Source organism: Oreochromis aureus, linkage group 6 (assembly GCF_013358895.1).
Source record: "Oreochromis aureus strain Israel breed Guangdong linkage group 6, ZZ_aureus, whole genome shotgun sequence".
Classification (NCBI taxonomy): Eukaryota; Metazoa; Chordata; class Actinopteri; order Cichliformes; family Cichlidae; genus Oreochromis; species Oreochromis aureus.
In genome coordinates this window covers 20572338-20585947 of record NC_052947.1, presented here as the reverse complement: position 1 = coordinate 20585947, position 13610 = coordinate 20572338, and the positions used below count along the sequence as shown (strand labels likewise).

Sequence of the window (13610 nt, the reverse complement as noted above, 5' to 3'; positions counted from 1 at the left end):
TAAAAAAAGAATAAAGTTGAAACACATTAATTGGGTTTTGGTGCTTTTGACACATTATAGAATCCAAAAGTGAATCTGGATAACAATAAAGATAGGCTTGACTTCATAAACCTTTGAATGCATATCTGTTTATTCTGTCTTATTGAGAGACGATATTTAGAAAATGGACTTTTAATTAAACACTAAATTGCTACCATCTGAAGTACAGTGCAATGAACCTGCTGTCGTCTCTTCATTAATCAGGACCAAGACGTTCTGCTCTCAGAATGTACCTTGTTAATTATAGAAGCGCCAACAAATTACAGTCCTCTGTCTTACTCATTCATCCTTGTGAGTTATCACAAGCTTTTCTTCTCGGTTTGGCTTTATCACTGATTTACACATGAGAGCTCACAAACTCTTTGCTGGTGCCATACGTTCATCAGCGCTGAGAGAACAGCACAAAGGATGATCAATAGTCACATGCCTGGCTGCTTTCACACTCTATTTGGGGACCGGAGTGTGTGGCATTTATTTTTGTTCTCTCAGATGTCTTACTTTGATCTAAAACGGTTCATTTATTTTCACAGGTGAAGTGCAATAGCAATAAAGTGCTGATGAGTGAAAAAGAATTAGGTGCTGTTGATGTGAAACACGAGATTTCTCAATGTTGTTTTTTGAAAAAAATCAGGGTTCACAAATGTCCCTTTACTCCTGGAGACAGCTATGTGATTTCATGCAAAGTACCTTCATTGTATGACTGAATGTAAAAATTTTTGTTACATTTTAGATTTTCATTTCCAGCTCTTCCTGTTTCACTTGAGGAGAAAAACAGACTACTAGGAATATCAATTTAGTGACACCACAGGCTCCACTTTTTGCAGTAATCTTCACTGCAAAATTAATATTTGAACACAATGACATGGAAAATAAGCTCAATTATTTACATAGTGTATGACTGACAAGCAAGTTTTCTTTAATTGTTAAATAATAACTGGCAGTTATCATAAGAATTATAAAGAACACTGTTGAAACAACAGTATGTGAAACCAAAAAGGAGGCGACTCTCACCCTTCTTGACTTCAATTTGACTCCATTATTTTAGACTTTATGTTCACTTGCTTCATGTGCTGTTTGGTTAGATTTAAGAACCAACACTACTTGGTTAAGGCTATCCCACATACTTAAATTAACCACCGGTCCAATTCATCCATACAAGAATTTCCACGTACCTATTCATAAAATACCTGAGGGTCTTTTATAATGAGCAGCTTATTGTTTACTTATATGAATGGCTGATACAGTAATCACTGTTTGCTATTGTTTTACTCGCTATGTGTTTACATCACTCTGCATTCAATCATTAGTAAATTAATATTATATATATATGACTTTCTTCTACCTGTATCTTGTCTTAACCCAGTATAATGGCCAAATATGTAATGTAACGTGCCAGTCCAGTGTGTGTATGTATCGCTTTGCCTCTCCAAAGTGTGAAATGGACCTGCATGCAGAAGTTCCAGTAAGCTACAGTACCAAAAGAGGGAGATATTTTATGTCGAAGAGACATTACTAACACATTTACATGTAAATACAAACAGACCACCTATCTTAATCATTTGTAAGAGGATCCTGCAATGTACTTCATACCTTCCTTGGTCACTACTAACTTCTTGGCTTTGAATATATTATCTCCTCCTGCTGGCAGTGCAGCTTCTGCATGTATGTTCATTTCAAGCTTTGGAAAGGCAAAGTGTGACATGTACACATTGAACTGGCCTGTCTGATATACTCTTTGCCATGATATTGGGTTGTTTGTCCTGTTTCCCTCCCCACAAGAAACAATGCATGTTGGCCATTATTAAACCATGATTCCTCTCTCTGCAAATAACAGTTTTAATTATCATTCCTAGTGCTATTAGCAAAGTCATATACCATTTCAGGTCACTGAATGATAGTTTTAAATTAGCCTCAAATCATTTATATGAAAGAGAGGTGGAGGCAACAACTGTAGCCACAGCTGCCCTGGGGCAGACTGACAGAAGCGAGGCTGCCATATCGCGCCATCGGCCCTTCTGGCCAACACCAGTAGGTGGTAGGTGAAGTGTCTTGCCCAAGGACACAACGACCGAGACTGTCCGAGCCGGGGCTCGAACCGGCAACCTTCCGATTACAAGGCGGACTCCAAACTCTTGAGCCACAATCGCCCTACTATGATTCATGTCGTCACTACTTGGAATTGTTAGACAGCTTGCCTATGAGTGGTGTCAGAGAATGTAGCCTATGGGTTTTATATTGTTAAATGGTAAATATAAGACAAGGTGTTTCATGTCAAGACAATAATTTACTAAATGTAACAAATTATTTTTGCCTGGAAGTAATTAAGTAAGTAATTAAGTGTACTTCATTACAGAAAAATGTTATGTGTAATATGTTTTTTTGAGTAATGACCCCAACATCGATCACAGCAAAGAGGGGAAATACCTCCAACATGCACAAACATTTGACCACACAGCACACAAATAATTTGGATCAATGTAATACCTTTGATATGCTGGTTTGTGATGGTGGTGACTCTCAATGCAGAGTCAATGGGAACCCAATGAGAATCAATAAGGAATTGAATCAATGATGCAATTGGAATCGTTAAATTCTTATCAGTTCCCATCCCCAAGCAAACAGATACACTCATCAGCCATTCTCTTGGGAAGAGCTGCTGAACAACTTGTTAAAGCAAATATTTCATCACCCATCAATGTGGCAAAAACACAAAACATTTAGGCATGTTGATATGGTCAAGATGACCAAAGATGAAGCTCAAACAGAGCTTTAGGATGGGGAAAAATAAAAGAAAATACCCAGTGAGCCGCAGTTCTCTGGGCAAATATATGTTGCCCCTGCTGCTTCAGGTTGATAGGAAGACAACAGTGACTAAAATAACCACTCATTAGAGTGAAGGTATGCAGATGAGCATCTGCTGTTTTAGCCCAAACCAGATGGGCTAAAACAGCAGAAGACCACACAAAGGTGCAACTCATGTCTGCTAAGAACAGGAACTGATGTTACAATTTACACAGCTCAACAAATTTGGACAATAGAAGATTGTAAAAATGTTTCCTGATCTAATATGTTTCAATATCTTCTTCAACATTTAGATGGTAGAGTCAAAATTTGACACTTTGTGCCCCTTAGCACCAAACAAGTGTCTTTTAGTGCTACAGCCTACCCGAATATTGTTGCTTATAGTGTGTTTGTCTGCCCAATGTTGAGAATATAAAAATAGGAAAAGATTTTGTATAATACGTTAATTTTATTACACATATAGAATAGCAACACCTTTTAAGGACAACTTAGAGTAGGTATTTCAGTCCATGTGTAGTGTTTCATATGTTGTCTTTTATATTATTACCGAATCATTAAAGTACAAAGTCCACTTCATTATGATAAGCATTCTATTGTAGCTACATAAAAAAAGAGCTTGGTACATTACATAAATTATTGTTTATTTTTTCTGTTCTTCCTTCTCTTCTTTGGTGTCTTCATCCTTTCTTTCTTCATCTCCTCCTTCATCTGTTTTTTCCTCTTCCTGCTTTTCTTCATCTTCTTTTGTCATCTCAATTTTTTCCCCTTCTTCCTTTTTCTCTTCTTCTACTTTTTCCTCTTCTTCCTTTTTCTCTTCTTCTACTTTTTCCTCTTCTTCCTTTTTCTCTTCTTCTACTTTTTCCTCTTCCTTTTTCTCCCCATCCCCCTCTTTCTCTTCCTTCTTATCTTCTCCTTCTTCCTCATCTTCTTCTACCTCCTCTCCAGTGAAGCGCTCAAGATCTATAATACGATGTTTTAGAGTTTTGTCTGCATTTTCGTAATTTCGTAAGATCTTCTTCAGCTTGACCTGCATCAGCTCCATGGTACCATACAATTTGTTTACCTTTTCCTCCAGCTCTTTTTGCTCAGGTTTGATGTTAGCTGGATCCAAGTCTATAAGACCATCTTTCATCAGGATCTGCCGACCCTTATCCTCAAGCATGCCTTTGGCATCTGGATACTCTGACAGTGATTCCATCAGGTCATCCTTGGAAAGGCAGAAGAGCTCTGAGTATCCAATGCTGCGAATGTTGGCAGTCCGCCTGTTACCCGCTTTGCTACCTTTAATATTAAGAATACTAATCTCACCAAAATAGCTGCCACTTCCGAGTACAACAAATTGTGTCACACCATCATCGGCAACGACTGCCAGTTTTCCATCTTTGATAATATACATCTCACGACCAATGTCGCCTTTCTTACAGATGTAATCTCCAGGGCTGAACACCTGTGGCCGGAGTTTGAGCACCAGCTCAATCAGAAGGCCTGCCTCACAGTCTGCAAAAATCCGAACTTTCTTTAGTGTCTCCATGTGGACTTGGATGGCTATTTCTGCTTTTAGCTTGTCTGGTAGATACCTCAGCACCTCTCTTTCATCCTGTGCCTTGCCATTATTCCACAGATAGTCAAACCACGTGATGACTCGCAACTCTAGGTCCTTACTAACCTTTCGAACCTGCAAATGAAAAGAAAACAAGAGGATTAAAATAATATTTAGAGACTAGATTATTTTACTACGTCTTTTGATCTAGACTTTTTTGATCAATGTTCATTTACCTGCATGTACTGCTTAATGTTGTCAATGCGGGCCTGGAACTGGGCTTGGGCTGCATTCATGTTGGAGATCATGGTGGCAATGTTTCCAACAATGGTGGCAAAGATTAGGACTCCAACTAAAAAGTCCACAACATGGAAGAGAAATTCTGAGTCCAAAGCTGGTGGTGGGGTTTCTCCAATAGTTGTCAGAGTCAGTGTGGACCAGTACAGGCTAAAAGCATACTTCCTCATGGGCTGTCCAAACTCAGGCTCCTCGGGATCATCCAGAGCAGGGTAAACCCAGTCATCGGCACCAAATCCAATAGATTTGGAAAAAGAGAAATACCAGCAGGCATTCCAGTGGATGATAATAAGGATGTACATGATAAGGTTTGCAATACGGAAGATGTTGGGGTAGTTGGTTTTAGTCTCTGTTTTGGTAAAGAACTCCATCATGCGCCCAATCCTCAGAAGCTTGTTTATGCGGATCTCTGGGTAGCTGATGCCAAGGACGAAGTAGAAGATGTCAGTGGGCAGCATGGAGAGAACATCGAGGCGAAACTGAAAGCTGCTGATGTATCGATCCAAAAGCAGCTTCTTATCTTTCACTAGTAGGCCTTGTTCAAGGTAACCTGCAGTTGAAAGACATAGTGTTTACCATTCACAGGGACATTATGTTTTTAAATACTATATGGAATTAAATGTTCCCTTCTACTGCTACAATCAACCTTTAATTGCACACAGGATCACAGTGCAAACTGTAATTATTAGCAGCTTTAAGATTTGTAGTTGGTGGTGTAAATAATGCTCTTGATATCTTATAGTAAAGCAGTTTCAACTAGTCTTTTTTTTTCTGTTGATCAGAGTCCAAAAATTATATCCAGAAAGGGAATTCATGTTAGAAAGGGATCTTTTCTAACGTGAATTCAGCTGAAGGCTTCAGCAGTACAAATTTCCCTTTTGAGTCTTGCTGGATGATAGTTGATTGCTGTGCTGCAGTAGAGAGAGAGAACTACACCATCACTTACATATAACATGACCAAGAGAAACGATGACATCACTGGCCACTCATTTTATCTGTGTAAGTCTAATTAGTGCTTTAAGGAAAACTGTTAACTATATCACATTTTGAAAAGATTTCTGCAGAATGGTAAGGTTAGTCTTTCACCTGTTCTGGTCCTGAAGTACATATCAGCCAGGTAGATGAGGTCTGAGGTGTAGTCCAGAATAACCCAGTAAATTATGTAGTCATGCTGCAACTCCTCAAAGCAAGCCCTGTTTGCAAGAGAAGATGACCACCAGCAGTGAGGATGGTTTGTAAATTAACAATGTTGAATATCTCAACACTATGTCCTGTTGTGCTACTCTTGCACCCCATTAACCCAGTAATCTGTACTAACAGAAAAAAAAAGACAATACAATGTTAAAAAACATAACTTCTCCCTTTAAAAAAATAAATAAATAAATAAAACTATTTCTGTGCAAACTGGAAAGCAAACTGCAGCCAAAAATAGTTTTAATGAAGTAGGATATAAAAGAAAACAAATGAAATCATGTAAATATTTGACCTTTAGGGAAATTTAGTGATGGAAGAATAACTGATTTATCAAGGTCACCTGGCTATGATCATGGTCCAGTTATACATCACTGGTAGCGTAATGACAAACAGCCAGTTGTAATACAAATTTCCAGCAGGATTAATAACAAATATTTCTCCTGGCCTGTGGAGGAAAGAATGAAAGTGTAAAATGAATACTCAAAATCATACAACACATAAATTTATTTTGAAGTTTCTGTAAATTATGTACTTACTTATCTTTGTCTTTGCTCTTGTCTTTCTCTTTTTCTTTTTCTTTTTCTTTCTCTTTCTCTTTCTCTTTCTCTTTTTCTTTCTCCTTTTCTTTTTCTTTCTCCTTTTCTTTTTCTTTTTCTTTTTCTTCCTCCTCCTTCTTCTCCTTCTCCTTTTTTCTGTAACGTGCAATAATAAATTAGAGAATACTGAGCACCAGTTATCCTCAATAACATAGTAACATTTCCTAAAAGGTGAGGAGATAAAAATCAATACTCTTTCTTCTCCTTCTTTTCCTTCTTCTCCTTTTTCCTTTTTTTCTTTTTCTCTCTGAAAAAAAGGATTAATGCAACATGTTTAACGTGATTACAGGAATCTAAAAAAGCCTCTTTTACTTTTTTCATGACCCCAAATTGTACTTACTCTTCATTGTTGTTGTTATTGTTCGTGTTGCCTATATGAAGAGACGTTGATTGAGGCGAACTTCTGAAACAAACACAGCACATTTTATTAACTGACAAATCTTTGCTTTTTTTCTCATTATTATTCTTTGTGTAGTTACATTTAAGTTTTGCTCACAGGTCATCGTCACTGTCACTGGCAAAGTGAGGTGGAACATAAGGTGGTGAGGTGAGCAAGGCCTGGGTGGTAGTGGCCATTGCAGCAGAACTGTAGAATACTCTGCAACAATAAAACATTTTTCAGGATGACAACTTCGGACTAGACTAGAATTTAAGTACTGTTGCGTTCCAAATTGGCCTTTTAGCAGTGCATAAACTTACACATATTTTAAACTGAAACTGGAAGTATTTTGGCAGTTGTTTGATCACCTAGCTTTAAAAGAAAAAAACTGAAAAATATATCTGCTTTTTGATTTATCATAGGAATTTTTTGCGGGTTTATACTTTTGGTGAAACAAAACAAGATATCGCAATGATCTTGAGGAACTTGTTTTACAATTTCACCTTGTGATAGCACAGAGATAATTACTAGTGGCATCCCTGTGCATATTTTAAGAGTTTTGATTTGATTTTTTTTTTATTAGAAACAAGAGCAACCCATGGAAGCAGAAATGTGTTCTGCTGTCAAAACGTGTTTACTGAGACAACATATAAATGATTAATGCCCGAAAGAATAAATAACTAAATAAATACAATTCTTACATATGTAAAAAAAAAATTCAATTTAATTCAGTTTTATTTATATAGCACCAAATCACAACAACAGTTACCTCGAGATCTAAATACATAAATAAATACATATATATATAAATGAATAAATCAATCCATTAAAAAAAAAAAGATTTTACTGTCTTCATCTGCATCATGTGTCATTTATATCCAATGTTACTATTGCATTTGTAGTGTCAGTCTCAGCTGGTAAGCACATTGTTTTACAGGTCTAAATTAATTATTTAGCCATACAAATAGATGATGCTACAAAAAGAACTTACAATATCGTGTGACTAAACTTACCTTTTCTGATCCTTAATGTAATTTAAAGTCCATTTCCCTTTACTTCTGTACTTTCCTGGATCTTAGACACTCACAGTATCCACAGATTTATTGTATCATCAATCACTGAACGCTATTTAATAATGTATAACAACATGTAGCTAGGCAACTAACACCTGCAGGTACTGAGTCTATCTAACTGTGTCATAGAGTCTCAGTGACCCTGATGAGGATTTGGGGATTAGACTTGTCTGAGGAGAGTGGAGGCAAAGTCATTCATCCTCCCTGCTTGTCCACTCCAGCGGGAGATGAGATACATTTAAGTGAAGTTTCGACAAGCCTCAGTTAACCTCCTACTCAGGATCCACAACACTGAAAACCATTATGTGTTGACACTGTTTTTAAAATTCAGCAACAGACTATAATTTTCCTGATCATTTGCGGAACAGAGGATTTAGTCTGCTTGCACACACACACACGCTTACACGCACTCACACACACACACACACACACACACACACACACACACACACACACACACACACACACACACACACACACACACACACACACACTCCTCCTGCTCAGTCAGCACTCTCTTCCATATCCTGCTTTGATCCTATTAGATCATGTCCGGTAGAACAGATTCCAGATCAGCCTTAAAAGAATAATAATGACTCATGTGAAATCAAAGCAGAACCTCTATCCGGGAATAACGTGTACAGGAGTATACTGTAGAAATCCTGTGGTTCAGTGGCTCTCCCTGTTGGCTGATGTGGTGTTTGCAGTTTTATGACAGCAAATTTCACAGTTTGCATTTGAGCTGAAGCATCTTTGCTGGAGTTTAATGTCCTTTAATTTGTTTTGGTTTAGTGTTGAAATAAGTATAAATGGAGATGACATTGTGTGATTTTGATGTGTTCATGTCACTGATGAAACTTAGGGGAACATTGACTAGAAGGAAACACTGTTGCGGTTGTTGTTATTTTTTGGCACTTTAATGGTTTAATGCTGTGGACAGTACGGCAAAACAATAAAACATAAGATAATCCTCAACCATTTATACAATGTGTTGATGAGTAAGAATAAACTTTCAAGTACAGAACTACAGAAAAAGAGAAAAACCACAAAAAAAAACTTTTTAGATTAGGTCTGAAAACACATTTTGGTTATTCTCTTTACAAAGTGTTCAGTTTTTTCCCAATTAATTTTTTTAGTCTCTTTTAACACATCACCTGTAGCTATTTTCAGCTTTTGTTCCATTTGCTAACAGAGGAGTATCATTGCTTGTGATGAGAGGCAGATTACAGTGCAGTGGGATCTGCTGGCCCTCCTGTCATGTTAGCCTCAGCAGCCAGTGGGGCTGCACCGACATCAGTGGCACCGGCGTCAACCTCAGCTGGGACATCAGCAGCAGCAAGTATATTGGCGGTGGCAGGGGCAGCTGGATCAACGGCCACCTCAGGGGCTGCTGGGGCACTGTCAACAGGAACTACATCAACAGGAGGTACGTCCACAGCAGCAGCATCATCAACTGGAGCAACATCTATGGGGACGTCAACTACAGCTGGCTCAACGACCGCTCCAGGGTTTGCTGAAGGCTCCGCTTCAACCATGGCTGGGTCAGCCTCAGCTGCTTCCACCTCCTCGGCCTCCTCTACCTCATCAGAGTTCAGCGGGGCGGGTCCTGCAGCTTTGGTGGCGGGGTTACCATCCTGTGCCAAAGAAATGGAAAAAAAATCATGTCATATATATGTTGACAACAAATGATGAATTATTGAAGTTAGCTGCTTCATGTTCAGGGCTTATGCTTGTGACGCTGTCATATTTAAAGTTATCGTTTGAACTAATGCTCCAGCAAAATGTGTAACAGTCTGTGTTTCTTTTGCTTGTTGCACTCGTCAGAGTGTCGTCTGTCCTAAATGTGTCCTTTTCTTGTTCTAGCTGTCTGTTTTAACAGTGTTTGCACGTAGCGTCTACCGCTGTTGTCAATTTAGCCTAAATTTATTTATTCAGGTATCTGAGGAAAATTGAGAAAAGCCTCAATTTATTCTACAAGGGGAATGTGTTTGTTCTACATACATTACAAGTTTTACCCAGTTTGTTTTAGCTCTACACTTAGGCTATTCTTAAACCAATCCATTGTGGACAAAGAAGTCGTTGTTGTGAATAAACAAGATACGAGCAAATATTAGCAAATATTTCTCTAAACAGGGAAGAAAATGTACACATGAATCTCTCACTAACAACGAATATACAGTTCAGCATGAAACTATGATGCCTGAGCACCTCTGTCTCCTCCTCTGAAGCGTCTCCAACAGGGACGTGAGCTGGAGGACGGACGTCAGCAGGCTGGGCTGGTGCAGCATCCACCTATATTAAATGTATATAGCCTATATTATTATTTGTAATAATAATATATATAACAGGAAATAAATGCGTATGTGCAATGTCACAGTGCTGTGTGTATGCTCACAGTGGCCCCAGCTGAGACAGCCTAAAAGAACATAATTTTATGTCAGTTTGCAAATAAGTAACACACAAACTTCAGCAATCATTGCAAATACTCTTATTTTTAGTTTTCACAAAAATCCACCACTAAGCTCCTGTAAGAGGCTAACAAGAGTAAACTTACAGGAGAATTAGCAGAGGGAACGAAGGGATTTTGGACTATTCCCTGGAAAGAAACAACAATAATAGGAATTAAAACAGATTTATAAACATAAATGAGCATTCATGGAAGGCCTATCTGAAGTTATTTTTTACTTCAAACATCAATGAACCCCCATTACCTGCTGCTGGTACAGCCTGTACATCTCCATCCACCTCAGGGCCTCATTAGCATGTGCTGCAATCTGCAAATAAATACCAGACGTCTTCAGACATGCGGTGCAATTAAGCCAATTATGCCCTGTCTATCAGACAACTATCATAATGCCCAACTGATGGCATGACAAAAACATAGCATTACATGTCATAGCAGACAGATCCAAAACTCAAAACAGAAAACTTAAAAAGGCCATTTTACCTCACTGCTTTCGCTCGCTGGAGCCTGCAATTTCAGAAAGGGAAGTGAGCAAATAACAGTTAGATGTGGATAACTGTGTTTTAAAATGGTATCAGATGGCAGATTTAAAAATACACAATATTAGACTTACAGGAGCAGCGAGAGTAGAGACCAAGAGGCACATGAAGAAAACAAGCTGCTTCATTTTGACAGTTTCAGTAGAAAAACCTGTATAATATAACATACAACCCAGACTTTTATCTTAATTCTTCTTAATTTTCTTTGCTGAATAAGGGGGGGGGGGACCTTAAAAAAATCAAGAGAGAAATAGATTAAAAAAAATTATATTAAAAAATATTTGTGAAGACAACAAGGTTGCCCAAAAAAATGAGAAATTGTTTCTGTTTGTAAAGCGACCTTACCTTGTTGTCCTGGAGACAAACTGTGACAAAGTACCTCAGTAGAAAGAAGTCTACTTCTTGTCCCTCATGGATGCAATTTATATGCTGCTATATCCTGTAGCAGCCAATCACATCCAGTAAAACAGGCACAACTATGTGTTTGAAGAATTCTCCTTACATGTCAAAAGTGAAAAAGCGGTATCTAGGGTTGAGGCCCCTGTTGTTGTTAATTACATGCTATACAAGTATGGTTAGCACACATGCCCACCTTTACTGCCCTAAAACCAAACTTTGAAAAAAAAAAAAACAGAGAGAGACGCCATGAAGCAGACATAAGCATGTAATGATATGACAGAGAGTCCCTTCTTAGTTTGACTTGAAAACAGTTTAAAGGAAAATCAAGAACTTAAATATCTGCAATATCTTATTACGAAAAATAATGTAAGTACTGATGATAGCTACAGAAACATGAAATACAGTGTTGATCCACCTCGCTTGAACAGAGGTTATAAGAACATCTACTCGAGTATTGCACTTTTTCAGCTCTTTCTTTTAGCTTAGCATTTTAAAGGGTGGGGTATTTTAAAAAAAAAAACGTTTTTTTGACTGACTTACTACAGACATTATGTTTCATTATGCATAGAGAAGATAATGTGTAGAAATGTATATAAAGGCTAGTTAGCCTTTATATGCATTTTTCTCATAATCTGTTTTAGTCTAAGAGAGAATTCTGACCCCATGCAAAATACCCTATGCAATGGGATATTTTACACTGTATGTATTACAACAATTGTGTGACTTAAGTTAAACAACTACATATTTTTTCTCAATTGAACACCACATTTCACACAAGTATTCCAAAGATTATTTTTCATCTACTGAAACTTACAGTGGGTGTAAGTGCCAGTGGGAAGCACCACTTCTATAGTGTCTGAGTTTTAACTAAATGTGTTTGCTTTAATTGGCGTGGCTGTTCACCACAGTGATTTTGAACATTATAGCTCACTTATGATTATTTTTTTCAGGTTCCAGATCAGATAATGAAGGATTTAGTCTGTAATTTGCTGAACTCTATACTATTCTGACCTCAAATCTGCTGAGCTAATCAACTTTGTCAAAAGATAACAATCTCTTCATTAGTCATTTAAAAGTTAACAGTTGATATCGTGCCATGTAGTTAGATTATTCCTCTTTTCTCCTTTGAAGAAAAACTGCAGTTATAAAAATGTGGTTACAAAGTGATCATCCGTTCCAACAGGAACACTGAACTTTTAACTCTCAAACTATGCTTGGTTTCAGGAGGCTACATTGTTGCTTTGACAAACAAGCTTTAATTCTTTCTGTTTCTTACAGAACAGTAAGTAATTAAGTAAGTAAGTAAAATTTATTTATATAGCATTTTAAAAGAGAAAGTTATTTCAAAGTGCTTCACATGGGAATAAAAGCATATCAACCGAAACAATAAAACAGTATAAAATGGTATCAGAACAAGAACAAAAGCAACAGAACAAAATAAAGCTTTATTTTTTTTTTTTAGGTTTTTACTTACTTTTAGTGACAATCTAAAAGCGTGACTTGCATCAAAGGTCTACAAAGCCTCCATATAGCAGTAAACCTCATATCTGGGTGTGACTCACTTAAGGTAAACCGTCATAAAGTAGTACATTAGAACCTCGTTCAATTTTGTTTTTCTGTGGAGTTCTATTATAAGTGAATTGCAGCACAATATTGAGGTCATGAGATTAACAACAACAAAACAAGTAAAAAAAAGTGTGAGGTGCAGTGATAGAATAGGAAATGGGAAGCCCAACGAGTCACTTTATTCGCTGACAAAGTACTAGGGCTGTTTTACCTGTGAAAACATTATGGAATAAAAAAGAAAAAGAAAAAGTCCAGAGTTTATCTTTAGAATTGCCACACTGGAGTAAAGTGTTCTAAACATTTTTCAATGACCAGCATGAAACAGATCCTTGCTTTATAAAAGTCTATAGAAATGCAACCCTTCAGCTCCTTTCAGAGAGCATTTTCCTGACAAGTGATTCAACCCTAGTTTCAAGTCTTAAGGTATACAAGCAGCAATGGTTGCTTTGCTTGCCACCGCAACCTCATCTCACAGTCACTTGAATTTATAGCCGTAGTTAAGCCCTTGAAGCTGCTGCAGTATTCTCCTGAATGATAGGTGTCGCCACTCAGACAATATCTTAAACATAAGTGCTGATAAAGGAGGAGAAGTTAAAACAGGAAGCCAAGACTTTGCCTTTTGCAAAGTTTTTTCCACAAAATCCACAAAACACAAAACAAAAGTTTTCAAAGTGTTCCAACATCTCCGTCTGTATATCTGTGTGTATTCTGAGCTTCTGTAC

At 37.5% G+C, this 13610-nt stretch overlaps 2 protein-coding genes across 2 annotated transcripts; both read right to left on the bottom strand.

Moving 5' to 3' along the window:
• Window positions 1-3421: 3421 nt before the first annotated feature.
• On the bottom strand, window positions 3422-7976 carry cnga1a (cyclic nucleotide gated channel subunit alpha 1a). The gene is made up of 10 exons (XM_031754050.2): window positions 7861-7976; window positions 6965-7066; window positions 6809-6871; window positions 6662-6715; window positions 6409-6564; window positions 6213-6317; window positions 5765-5871; window positions 4618-5228; window positions 3632-4516; window positions 3422-3565 (listed from the first exon to the last, which is right to left on the bottom strand). The coding sequence occupies exons 2-10, from the start codon at window positions 7042-7044 to the stop codon at window positions 3482-3484; spliced, it is 2145 nt and encodes a 714-aa protein (XP_031609910.2). The 5' UTR covers window positions 7045-7066; window positions 7861-7976; the 3' UTR covers window positions 3422-3481.
• An 833-nt stretch (window positions 7977-8809) lies between these two features.
• Window positions 8810-11293, bottom strand: enam (enamelin). The gene is made up of 8 exons (XM_039613860.1): window positions 11269-11293; window positions 10998-11074; window positions 10868-10891; window positions 10632-10694; window positions 10475-10516; window positions 10316-10336; window positions 10129-10212; window positions 8810-9554 (listed from the first exon to the last, which is right to left on the bottom strand). The coding sequence occupies exons 2-8, from the start codon at window positions 11049-11051 to the stop codon at window positions 9144-9146; spliced, it is 699 nt and encodes a 232-aa protein (XP_039469794.1). The 5' UTR covers window positions 11052-11074; window positions 11269-11293; the 3' UTR covers window positions 8810-9143.
• Window positions 11294-13610: the final 2317 nt, after the last annotated feature.

What these genes read in the sequence shown, in the direction of transcription:
- cnga1a (XM_031754050.2), bottom strand. Translation starts at nt 7,044, where the DNA reads ATGGCCACTACCACCCAGGCCTTGCTCACCTCACCACCTTATGTTCCA. An exon ending in AATAACAACAACAATGAAGA is followed by an intron (nt 6,716 to 6,808) that starts GTAAGTACAATT and finishes CCTTTTTTTCAG; the next exon opens with AGAGAAAAAGAAAAAAAGGA. An exon ending in GTACTTCAGGACCAGAACAG is followed by an intron (nt 5,229 to 5,764) that starts GTGAAAGACTAA and finishes TTTCAACTGCAG; the next exon opens with GTTACCTTGAACAAGGCCTA.
- enam (XM_039613860.1), bottom strand. Translation starts at nt 11,051, where the DNA reads ATGAAGCAGCTTGTTTTCTTCATGTGCCTCTTGGTCTCTACTCTCGCT. An exon ending in CAGCGAGCGAAAGCAGTGAG is followed by an intron (nt 10,695 to 10,867) that starts GTAAAATGGCCT and finishes ATTTATTTGCAG; the next exon opens with ATTGCAGCACATGCTAATGA. An exon ending in CTTCAGAGGAGGAGACAGAG is followed by an intron (nt 9,555 to 10,128) that starts GTGCTCAGGCAT and finishes TCTTTGGCACAG; the next exon opens with GATGGTAACCCCGCCACCAA.